The 12,677-nt window shown below is 41.4% G+C and overlaps 1 protein-coding gene across 1 annotated transcript; it reads right to left on the bottom strand.

The window, feature by feature from the left end:
* Positions 1-224: 224 nt before the first annotated feature.
* dck (deoxycytidine kinase) lies at positions 225-12,094 on the bottom strand. The gene is given in 7 exon segments (NM_001304125.1): positions 225-544; positions 2,732-2,831; positions 3,181-3,296; positions 6,739-6,886; positions 7,344-7,537; positions 11,292-11,407; positions 11,951-12,094. Coding segments are annotated over 7 exon segments (795 nt in total). The 5' UTR covers positions 12,045-12,094; the 3' UTR covers positions 225-517.
* Positions 12,095-12,677: the final 583 nt, after the last annotated feature.

Below are 12,677 nucleotides of genomic sequence, written 5' to 3'. Positions count from 1 at the left end.
GTCAGGTAGACTTCACAGGGACCAACTGACAACGTTCTGGCTCCTTAAGAAAGTCAGGTAGACTTCACAGGGATCAACTGACAACATTCTGGCTCCTTAAGAAAGTCAGGTAGACTTCACAGGGACCAACTGACAACATTCTGGCTCCTTAAGAAAGTCAGGTAGACTTCACAGGGACCAACTGACAACGTTCTGGCTCCTTAAGAATCACACAAAAAATTTTCAATAATGCTAATTTATTTCAGGTGATCACAAAACACCCCAGTCGATGACATATTCTAGGTCCCCCATTGATAAATAACACTTCATGCGTAAAACAAACTTATACAAAATCCTTGAAGTACACATGCAGCTAGATGTTGTTGTTTTTTTTTTAAAAGCATTTTAAATGCTAAGTATAAAAAAAGAATTTACACGATTTATTACAGACAGACAGTGACACTTGTTTTGACAAATTCCACGTCTCTTCACTTCTGGCTCCTCTTCAGTGCAGGCTGTGATGGTCATCGGCTGATGTTCACAAGGTACTCAGAAACTCTTTGACCTGGAATGAGAGTGTCAGTATAATATGAGTGTCAGGTAGGTGCAAGCATTTGATGTGGACACAATAAGAAGCAGTGCTTGGAAGTACCAGAGGATGACAGTATCACAATTGAGCAGGAAATACGGGACTAATTCCCATCAGTGTGTGTGCGTGTGAGTGTGTGTGTGAGACTAATGTCTTTTTGTGAAATCATGCACAACTCATAAATTATTTTTCCACTTTAATCAAAATCAAGTAGAAAACTAAGCATCATCGGTTTTCTATACAATATCATGGGTGTTTCCAAATTGCACCATTCATTTGCATTATTGAAACTTCTATTTAAACATTTATCACTTGAATCATGTATGTGTCAGAACAGATATTATAAGACCCAAAACCTAATATCTGATTGCATATCATTTGGCAATGACAATGAGCAGCTAATTCAGCCAGGGAACCTGAGTGGGCGTTGACTCAGTGATGTACCAGCTAATGTCAGGATCACTCCTACCACAGTCGGAAGATTTCCTAATCTAACATGGCGGTCTATGTAAGTCAGTCAGGGCACTCACTCTGTCTTTCACTCTGCTGGTCGTCTTGCATGAAGTCGCTAAACCCACCCACCACCCCAGCCTCCCCCTGTTCTGTTTCCTTCTGTGGGGGGACTGGCACTGTGTACCTTGTTTATTGCCATCGGTATTGCTATTCTTATATTACAGTGTTAATGTAATTAGTTGTGTCGTATGCACCATCAACCTAACGCTAAGACATTGTATCTGGATTGTTTCTCTAATAATGGTTAAACGAAGAGCGTGGCATTTCCTGTCTGAACTGCAGTTAAACGGTTCCTGTAACCATCATTAAGCCTCCTGCACTTCTCTACTGGAAACTTGGCCCACCATTCATCTTCAAACCTCTCCAGGTCTGCCATGTGTCAGGGGTCCCTTTGCCCAACGGCCGACAAGACTCGGTATCTGCACTCTAGTATGAACGTTGAGCTCCAACACACCTTGATAATCAGCTGTTTTCACGATGCCTTGTCCACATCCAAGTGCCCCAGCCCCCCCAGAGCATAATCAAACACACCCAGCTTTGATTGTAGGTAGGTTGTTCTCTTCTTTGAACCGCTCTTTTGGTCAGCTGTAAACAGAGCGCTGGTTTTGCTTCGCCAGAGAGCTCCAATTTCTTTTTAATCAGTCCACAGGACATTTTCCCAGAAAGATGTAGGCTTGTTTAGGTGGGTTGTGTTGTTAAATTAGTCTTTTTGGTGTTTCACTTTAAGCAGTGCGGTCTTCCTGGGCTACAATTTTACCGCTATTAGTTAATTGTGCGATGGATAGTGCAGGCTGAAATTGTTCTTCGGTTGGCTAGTAGACTCTCAGCAGTTGTGCAAAGTGCTTGGACAAAAGTTACAACTCATTTTGGATTACACTGAGTATCGTCTTGCGGTCACACCCTGAGTGGTTGATCACAGTTCCATGGGCTACAAACTTCTAAATAACTGTGCAGAATGTGCTAACAGGAATCCCAGAGTCCAGAGATGGACTTTGGAATATCTTTGAGGATAATTTTGTTTCTGAAATCCCCAGACAGTAAGTGGGTCTTAAACATTTTGACAGGGGTACAGGGGGCAGAGTGGTTTTATTTAAACATTTAGTGACAGTTAATTCCCATTAAGCACCTGGATCTTCCCACAGCACAGGTGATAAAATAACCCAGTAAACAAGAATCTCCTGTCTCTAACCTGATTATTTAGAATTCTCCAGAAGGCAGACAATAATATTGTCCTGGCCATTTTTGTATTTTTTTTATAAACAATTTCAGTTTTTAGATCTGTGTAGTTGAGACACAAATCAAACCACCTCGGAACACAACTTGTTTTCAGTGAAATGGGGAATTATTAAAATCAAGAACAACAGTGTGAATATTTTTGGCTGCAACTGTAAATATACTTTATTTCCATAACATTAACTTGTCTGTCTGTCTGTCTGTCTGTGTGTGTGTCAATCAACATCCCTCTACTTATAACTGGACTGTAGTCAGTGATAACAGGATGTTTTTCCTTACAGCCGACTTCCTGAAACAACATGTTATCATGAATCTACTTTACAAAATAACATCTAAATATAGTCAAGTGTATCTACTTCTGAAACACACCGATGCATTAAAAAAAGTAGTAAGAAGTGGTAATATATTAATTTTTACCTTCTCTATCATGTCGGCACACTTGACCTTGTCCACTTTGAAATCTTCGTTAACGTCCAGCGTCAAAATGGGCACATCGTTCAGATACTGGTACTCCATACTGTGGGTCGGGACCAAGAGGGAATGGGACTTATGGGTTAGTGACATCAACAATGCATTCCCACAACCACACACTAATAAAGCAAAAGGTCGGACCGTTTCCTGGTTCTTTCCTTTTTATTTAAAGGTTATTTCCTTTAAGGACAAGGGACTTTATAAGGGGAAATATCCGTCATTGCAAGGAAATTCACATCCTTACAATAGACCTTAGAAACGAGCCTGTTTCCTGTCTTATCCATCAACAGAACACATCAGTAGTGTCAAAGCTTCAGCTTTCCTCCCAATCCCACCAAAACACTTCGACTCCCTCCCACAACGACTCCCTCACAACCCCGTCCTCACTCTCTCACCGCATAGTTTTGTGCTGCAGCCAGCTCTCGTGTTTGAAATGGAGTTTCTCCAGGTATTCCAGAGGAATGCCTTGCTCTTCTTCTCTGCCTCTCAAACGAAGCCTCTCCATGCATGTCTGCACACACACACACACACACACGCACATGAAAGACCAATGTTATTAGTGTTCCTTTACATAGTGTGAAGACAAAGAGACAGCTCTACTTGGTATAATAAAGCAAAACCATTTTCCATATCTCATTTATGAAATGAATTTGTGTATGAAATCAGTTCAGTGACAAAGCGGTAAAATGTATTTGTATTGTGACACTCCATAAACGGCATTAAAGCACACAATAAGTGCTGGAATGCGGTTTGGCCACATAAGCTTATGTTGCCTAAACCAACAATGCAATCTCGGATTTTTGGATTATAAACTGAAATTTGGATTATAAACGTAATCAGGAGTCTGCAGTGAGAATTGTGGATATCTTGATAGATTGTCTTCCTTTTAGTATCAAAGACATGCTGTACAATTGACAGAAAAGCAATAGAAACTCTAACAGGTATACATATTCTGGGCAAATAAGTGTGTATGAAAACTTTGACTGTGAACTTACATGTTAAAAACAAAATAATGATTGTTTTACTAAAGACAATCTTTCACATCCTTTTCTCAGATATGTGATTTCAGAAACATTCTTGTCCCAGTTATTGTTCTTTTAGCAACATTTCTGCCTTCTTTGTTGTCATTAATGACCAAATGGAACACAGGTATTCTGTGAAACAACAAGAACAGAAGTGTGCCAAGGCAAGCCTGGCATGTTTTTCTACACGGTTTCCAGTTTTGCAGTTTTGTTCCTTTTGGAGTGTTAGGTGTGCCTCAGAGTAGTCGTGGATGCCAGGATACACCTAAAATAAGCTGGGTTTGGGCATAAATCCCTGCCCTTTTGTATTTTAACCATATAGGAGTAGTAGAGCATACTTCCTTGCAAGGCATCCAGACAAGCAAAGTGCAAAACTCCACAATTATTTTACTGTAGCTCAATAAGGTGGGTCTTTCATTTTGTGCACGCCAATCCTGTACACTGCTTGTTGTCACAACCTGGGAGTGTGGTATGCTGGTAGACACAATTCAGTCTTCCTCAGGTTTCTGAGACAGAGAATATAGAAAAACATCCCTTCGTGGAATGTCCAGAATAAATGTGCAACGAGGATGGTCATGTCATTCATTTGCTTGCATAATACACAAGCGTCACTAGCACAAGTTCATCATGACGTCAGACTGAGAATGTGACTCAGATGTCTACTGAAGGCTACACCAGTTTTTGTCAGCCTCCTCTTGGTCACTCAAAAGACCTGTCAGTTGACTCCTTATCATCTTTGCCTCCACACCATTGACAAACCCACCTGCCAATATAACAAATGTGTCTGCATTCTCTGTGGTTCTGTGTTGGCCACGCAGCCACTGAGCGGCCCTCTTCTGATCGGTCCTAGTTGTCCTTTGATGATGTCTTGGTTGCTGCCTTTCAAAGCCTTTGAGAGTGCGGACGATCATACGGGCCACTGATGCCTTGCTATCCATTTGATGGCACAATCCCCTTGCAAGGACACTCATTCGGGTCACTGGACGCCTGAAAGCCATGTGGAGCCTAGAAGAGCCGCGCTATGATTGATGTGTCGTGACGGTTCTACAACATCAGGCAGCCAATGGGTCTCTTCCACTCCAATCCAGTTTCTTGGCAAGGTCCGCTTTTATTTGGTCTTTTTCATTCCTCTGTCGTCATAAAACAAAGATGGGCTGGCAGCCACCACATCATTTGACATCAACTGTCTCCATGGCGAGCTGTCCTGGCTTGAAGACAGCCAGTAAGTGCCGAACGAGAACATCAGAGTCAAACATTTCTTGAACATTTCTCGCATTGCTGGTTCCAGTTAATGCTTTCATGTTTGTTTTCTTTTTCAGAAGCTCTTTGTTCTGCTGTCTTTTGCGGCGCAATGTTTAATAAAAAAAGTAAATTCTGCTTTGTTTTTTTTACTACCTTCTCGAACGCAACCTGTTCTACACGACTCTCATGTCTCTATCCAGGTTGCTCTGCATGCTTTCCGGATCATCAACAACGTGTCATAAATGTCTTCCAAGGCATCAACATTCTCCATAGTTACATGTCTCTCCCTGCCTAGCATCCACCTTTACTTTTGGCCTTCTTGTTGGTTTGCTCCTGTGCCTTATGAGGAGACACACAATTGCTGCTTGAACACTTACAAGACAGGCTCTTGTATTTGTACTGTACTGTATTGGAGCCCAAAATACATACATGAACATTTCTGTCTGATATGTTTATATGCTTATGTCGTTATCTCCTTATACAAGCCACTCATTGTCATACTATGTTGATTATGTACATTATATTAATTCATTAAAAAAAACTGTGCAGAACCTTATCTCTCATTTTTCCTCAGGAAATACTATTAACTATTCAGTGTAACCCATGTGATTTATCGCTTTGAATGGAAAGGAGTTCCAGACTAGCCAAACTGGAGGGCCACTCTCTTTCAGACTTGTGACTTGCTGGCAACACTATTTTTATCTCCCTGTGTTCATTTATCACAAAGTTTCCCAGGTCCTAGTGGACAGGGTAGGCTTGGTTGCCAGTCCGTTAGACAGTGTTAATCTAAGTGTCTTTCACAAGTAGCTTGTGAGCATAAGCCTTCAGATGTTTTTCTTGTTAATCAAGCCTGGATTGCGTTGTTCACCTAAAGACCTTAACTGAGCCTCGAAAGCAATTTTTATGCTTTCGATGAACCATGCTAAAGAGAAACCATGCTGGAAATGTCAAGACACTGGCCTTATTCTTATGGCTCAACTTTCAAAAACAATCAATCAAATTTATTTATAAAGCCCTTTTTACAACAGCAGTTGTCACAAAGTGCTTTTAAAGAGACACCCGACCTTAAACCCCAAGGAGCAAACAACAGTAGTGTTGAATTTCAGTGGCTAGGGAAAACTCCCTAAGAAGGCTGAATTTTAGGAAGAAACCTAGAGAGGACCCAGGCTCAGAGGGGTGACAAGTCCTGTTCTGGCTGTGCTGGGTGAGATATTAATAATTAATAAATATATGTGGGCTAAATCCAAAGTCTATTTCAATTTAGACTAGGTCAGAAGTATGACCAGATGGACAAGGACAGGGACAGCAACGGGCCCCCCAAAGCAGGTACTCCGCAGGTGTGGACCAGGACCTCATGTCCTCCTAAAGTTTAAAACGGGAGGAGACTGGGAAAATTCAGAAAATGCATTCCTCATATCAACAACGATTTATAGTGGAGAAGGAGAACTTAGTGGGGAAGGAGAACTGACCCAATCCCCCAGCACAATTGTATAGCAGCGTAAGACCTTGGAACAGTCTCCAGCAGCACAATTTGCAGTTGTAAGAACAAGAGCACATTAATGTACTTAATTTATTTTCCCTTATTTTGAATAGAAGGTGTTTACCAGCGTGACCAAACCCAACTGGGTACGTAATACTGTCCACAACACTGCAATTCCAATGCCTTTTGTAGTTCAGTTAGTAGCTGACCTCCGGTGCAACTCGGAGGTAGATGATACCGTCCAATTGGATGTGTTTTCCAAACTGCCTGTGGAGCCAGCCGTGCCAGTCCTGGTAGATGGACCACTCAGTCTCGTTCAGACACTCACTCTCATACAGGTTTGCGGCAAAGATGTACCTGAACACACAGAGAACCAGAACACATGTAAGGTGAGAAAGGAGCGCTAAGAGGACCTGTTCCTTCCAAATGGAGGCAGTACACATGCAAACACGAAGACAAAGCTGGCGTTTATGATTCTTTCCATGGAAATAAACCTTATCCACGGTGTTCTTATCTGGATATTGAAGCAGGTTCCATTGCATTCTTCCTCTCTAATCAGGGACTGACTTAGACCTGGGTCAACATATGCGTTTTCATATTAAGAAAGTTTACAGAACAAAAGAGACTTTATACATTTAAAGAAATTAAAGCATTTTTGGGGGGTGGAATGAATAGAATCCAGGTTTGTACAGTTACTCAACAAGTAAAATAGAAAACCTGCAGTAGTCTGGCCCTGCTGGGATTTGAATACATGTCTTATACCATATACTTGGCACCCAATAAAGCATTCTTAAATCTGGTTAGTAGACCATACCTGTCACTGTAGACGGACCGCTCAAAGAACTGCACTGGGTTATCTGCCTCTCTGAGCTTTCCATTAGTGGATTTCATCTGAGCACGCACCCTGCTCATACAGGCGTAGGTCTGGAAGGTGTAGGCCCACCTCTCTGGCTTCTCGTACATCATCTGCAGGACATTACCACCGCTTTTCTGGGATGTGGTCAGCTCCTGGGGGCAAACAATGAATTTGTTTCTTTGGATGCCCATTAGCTGACACAGAGGTTACAGCTAGTCTTCCAGGGTCGTCCAACACTTCCCAAAGAATACATTATAGGCACCATTTATATGCATTTAATCAAAAGATGTATCCGTACATAGGTACTTTACCTATAAGAACGTTAACAGAGTAAAAATAACGTCAATTAAAGACACAATAAAAAAAACAATACAAAAGTAATTTGTGTGTACAGTGGCTATAAAATGTCTACACACCCCTGTTAAAATGCCAGGTTTTGTGGTGTAAAAGAATGAGACAAACATAAAACTTTTTCCACCTTCAATGTGACCTATAAGATGCATAAGTATGCACACCTTTAAACTAATACTTTGTTGAAGCACCTTTTGATTTTATTACAGCACTGAAGTCTGTTTGGGTGGGAGTCTATTAGCATGGCACATCTTGACGTGGCAATATTTGCCCACTCTTCTTTGCAAAAGAGCTTCAAATCGGTCAGATTTCGAGGACATCTCCTGTGCACAGCCCTCTTCAGATCACCCCACAGATGTTCTATTGGATTCAGGTCTGGGCTCTGGCTGGGCCGTTCCAAAACGCTAATCTGCTTCTGGTGAAGCCATGCTTTTGTGGATTTGGATGTGTGCTTTGGGTCGTTGTCGTGCTGAAAGGTGAACTTCATCTTCAGCTTTCTAACGGACGCCTGAAGGTTTTGTGCCAAAAATGCCTGGTATTTGGAACTGTTCATTATTCCCTCCACCCTGACTAAGGCCCTGGTTCCAGCTGAAGAAAAACAGCCCCAAAGCATGATGCTGCCACCACAATGCTTCACAGTGTGTATGGTGTTCCTTGGGTGATGTGCAGTGATATTATTATTATTTTTGCACCAAACACACCTTTTGGAATTATGGCCAGAAAGTTCAACCTTGGTTTCATCAGACCATAACACATTTTCCATAGTGCTTTTGGGAGTGCTTTTGGGGGACTTTTGGGAAACTTCAGCCGGGCTTTTTCTTTGTAAGAAAAGGCTTCGGTCTTGCCACCCTACCCAATAAACCATTCATATGAAGAATACGGGAGATTGTTGTCACATGTAGCACACAGCCAGTACTTGCCAGAAATTCCTGCAGTTCCTTTAATGTTTCTGTAGGCCTCTTGGAAGCCTCCCTGACCAGTATTCTTCTCGTCTTTTCATACATTTTGGAGGGATGTCCAGTTCTTGGTAATATCTCTGTTGTGTCATATTTTCTCCACTTGATGACAACTGTCTTCACTGTGTTCCATGGAATATCTAATGCTTTTGAAATTATTTTGTAACCTTCTCCTGACTGATATCTTTCAACAATGAGATCCCTCTGATGCTTTAGAAGCTCTCTGCGGACCATGGCTTTTGCTCTGAGATGCAACTAAGAAAATGTCAGGAACATCCTATTAGAACAGCTGAACTTTATTTGTGATCAGAGTCACTTTAAATTATGGCAGGTGTGTAATGACTTCTATTTAACATGAGTTTGAATGTGATTGGTTAATTCTGAACACAGCCACATCCCCAATTATAAGAGGGAGTGCACACTTATGCAACCAGGTCATTGTAAGGTTTTTATTTTAAATGTTTCCCCCTCAAAGAGTTCAGCCTGTTCAGAGTGGGTTTATTACTGGAGACTGTTGCAGGTATACCCGTGCCCAACAAACCAAAGCAACACCTCAGCAATCCAGGGGATCACCCAATCAACTCCTCTGAAGACATGCCATGCATTATTCATAGAAACTTTTATTGTCAGATTACAAAAACTGGCAGATGTTTTAGTGGGTCACTCTGTACCACACTAGTCCGTCCGCCGTCTTAACTCATTCAATAATGGCCCAAGGGGAGTGCACTAGGCCGGCTTGGACCATGGTAGTATGTCCCCATAGATTGATACAGAGTGAAGGACTGAAAGGATGTTAGAGATTCCTAGTTCAAACCACCATGTGATCACATTAACTTGATGTCACCCATGTGATGTAAATCTGGGAAATGACTGATACATTATTATTCATTATCTTTTGGTTTGCTAATAAAAGCCCAACTCAGGGTAATAAAATGTATGTGCTTCCAGTCCGGTCACCTTGACACGGACAGAACAATGAAACATTTTATAGTTCATTGTGTGTGTAGAAGAATGTTTGTGTGTGTGTGTGCACAGGTAGTATCAGGCTGTAGCTTAATGACTATTGAATAAACAGAGATTGTGAGTGGTTCAGGCCTCTGGGTTGGCAAGAGAACATGAGTGATGAGAGAAAGAACCCAGAGGACTGGGCGGTGTGAATGAACTACCAAGCTACTCTCACACTAGCGATAAACCTGGGACCTGGAATAAACCAGCTGAGAGAGCTGGGGGCGTAAGGAGAGGGGGAGAGAGGATCACTGAGTGAGGTAAGGCATTCAATATGACTACAAGTTATGGACATTGGCAGAAAGTTGTACATACACATTCACTGCACTTTCCAGAACAATAATATGTGGGAGCATACTGCCCTCTAGTGGTCATCTATAAACGAAGAAGACATATCAATGTACCCTGTCCAATTCTATAAAGTTGGACGGTCTTGGAAATACGGACAGTATTTATTGTCACTGTCACAGTAGTGTCACTGTCTTTAACCTACAGAACATGACAGGATGTTTTCTTAAAACTCTCTGAAACCGCTATGTAGATTGAGGAACTGAAAGACTAAAAGGGGCAGAGTGAGAAATAAGGGAGACAAAACCATTTATTTTCAACACAGTTGACTTTTTGAGATAGAATGGTGGGGCAACCTGGGTGTAGCAGTTGTTAGAAGTGGTGTCCCCTGGTTCTCCACACTCAGCTGTTCAGGGTGGGGCCATCTTTCCGTCCGTGGTGTCAAATCTAACTGACATTGACCAGTGCTGTGTAACAAATAGCAGCTGCTGTATTCTGAACACAGCGCATCCTGTCAGAGCACACACACGCACACTCACACACACACGCGCCGTACACACACGCACACACACGGGCGCACATACGTGCGCACACACGGGCACACGCGCGCACACACACTCGCACACACATACAGAAACGCGCTGTCTTGCAACACGCAGTGTCTTCTTCAGACGTCTCCCTTGAGACCTCTGAGGGTGTGGGGCATAAACACGGACAAAGATGTCTTCCACAACCCTGACATTTCAAACATCTGTCCGTACATAACACCCCGCCTGAATTGATTCATACCAGCAGCTGTACCACTACGACACCATCCAGGGTTCCTCTCTGACCGGCACTGTCATTGGTTAAACTCTCCAGAGGTTAAAATGTTCCAGGCTAATTTCCAAATAAGACCATATTCTCTGAATAGTGCAGTACTTGCAAACAAAGCCCTAGGCGAAAGCAGAAGTACATCCCAAATCTCATTTCGGAACAATTCTTATGATCTTGTCTTGTGATGAAGCTTTAACGGAGCCTACAAGAATCCACTTCAGGCATAACTGAATATTGGACATTTAAACCACATTACTGGGTATTGTATACAACACTCTTCCACTTATCCCTTGATCAGAAAGCTTCACTCGTGAGCCAAATAAGAAAGCTCAAGACATGAAAGAACTGGTCACAACACGCAGCATCCAAAAATGAACCCCTGAACTTTGTGCAAGGGTTAGTACTATGTGTACGGGTGTGTTTTATTATTATTAATTACAGGTCACACCCACACGTTTAAGGGATGGGTGGTCAGAAATGCATACTGTACCTCAAAATCACTGTTTTCGGTTTGTACATTGCACCACCTAGCGATGGGTTCAGGCACTACTTCCCAGTCTTTGCTCTGTTCTTCCAAAAGGCGCACAAATGTTGATTTGCCCGCGGCTGCAAACAAACACAGACACCGACGGAAGTCAGTTTCTATTTCTACCCGGTCTCAACTTCACTTCCTTCTACAAATTCTCTTAAGAAGTTAACAGTGTAGTTTGGATTCAAACATAATCGTAACTAAACTGTTAAACTCATTCATAAACTTACTTTTGTCTATAAAATGTACTTTGATAGCTAATAGAATTGTATATATATATATATATATATATATATATATATATATATATCTTTCACAAGAAGGACATGCAAGTTATGGGATGTTTTTCTCTCCACAGACGTCTCTTTGCCAAGTAAGCTGTTTTTGACATTTGTACTGTCAAACACAAATTACTTTAATATACAGTACAGAACAAATATACTGTACGTATTTGTATATTAATTTCATTAAGGCTAGGCAGAATTTTACAGTAAGAGTTACCTTGGTATCAAGGTAACGTATGTACATTTGATTACTTCTCTTTGTATTCTACCAACCAACGTTAGCTTTATAAGGCGGGGATTTTAAAACTGTACAGTACATTAGCTAAGGTTACATACCAATGTTGCCTTCTATTGAAATTCGTTTTATTCTCTTCTCCATTGTGTCGTTGTAAGGACTAGGACATCCTCTCTTCGGCGGCGCGAGCAACATTTTTCTAAAGATATTTGGTCTACTTGCCTTAAAATCTAAGATTTCGCTACAGCTGTTACACAGTGCCGAACGCGGATGGCGGGTCCAGCTGTGTTCTTGTGTGCGGTGAACAGCATTGGCTTAAGATGCGTTAGTGGAATCGGCTTTTCGACTTCAAAATAAACGTCCTCAATTGAAAAGGCTTTAAATGCTTTCAAACAGTGCTATAATGACATATTTGGACTATGCTATATAACGATAAACTAGGTTGGAATGTTATTGTATATTTCAATTTTAATATTACAAATATGTATTTTTTTATTGTATATAATTGTAATCCCACTGCCAATATATCACACATTTCCAGGCAATAAAAGCATATAATCTCTATGGATTACAACCAAAGTGTAAAAAAATTAAGAACAAATCTCTAGTTAGTGACAAAAGAATGACTATAGAAGAATTGATCTATAGAAGTTTCTATAGAACGGCTCCGTGCTACTGCCATGGTCAGAAAAGAAATTGAGTGGGACCTACCTTGAGAATTTATTAGTTTCAAACGCAGCTAGATGATACCCAAATAGTATGCCCCTATTCAATTATGCAGTCTAAAGCATGCGCAAAGTATTTTCAACCGTTTGTTAAAAATAAATG

Source organism: Esox lucius, chromosome 14 (assembly GCF_011004845.1).
Source record: "Esox lucius isolate fEsoLuc1 chromosome 14, fEsoLuc1.pri, whole genome shotgun sequence".
NCBI classification, from domain to species: Eukaryota; Metazoa; Chordata; class Actinopteri; order Esociformes; family Esocidae; genus Esox; species Esox lucius.
This window is presented reverse-complemented; position numbering and strand designations above follow the sequence as displayed.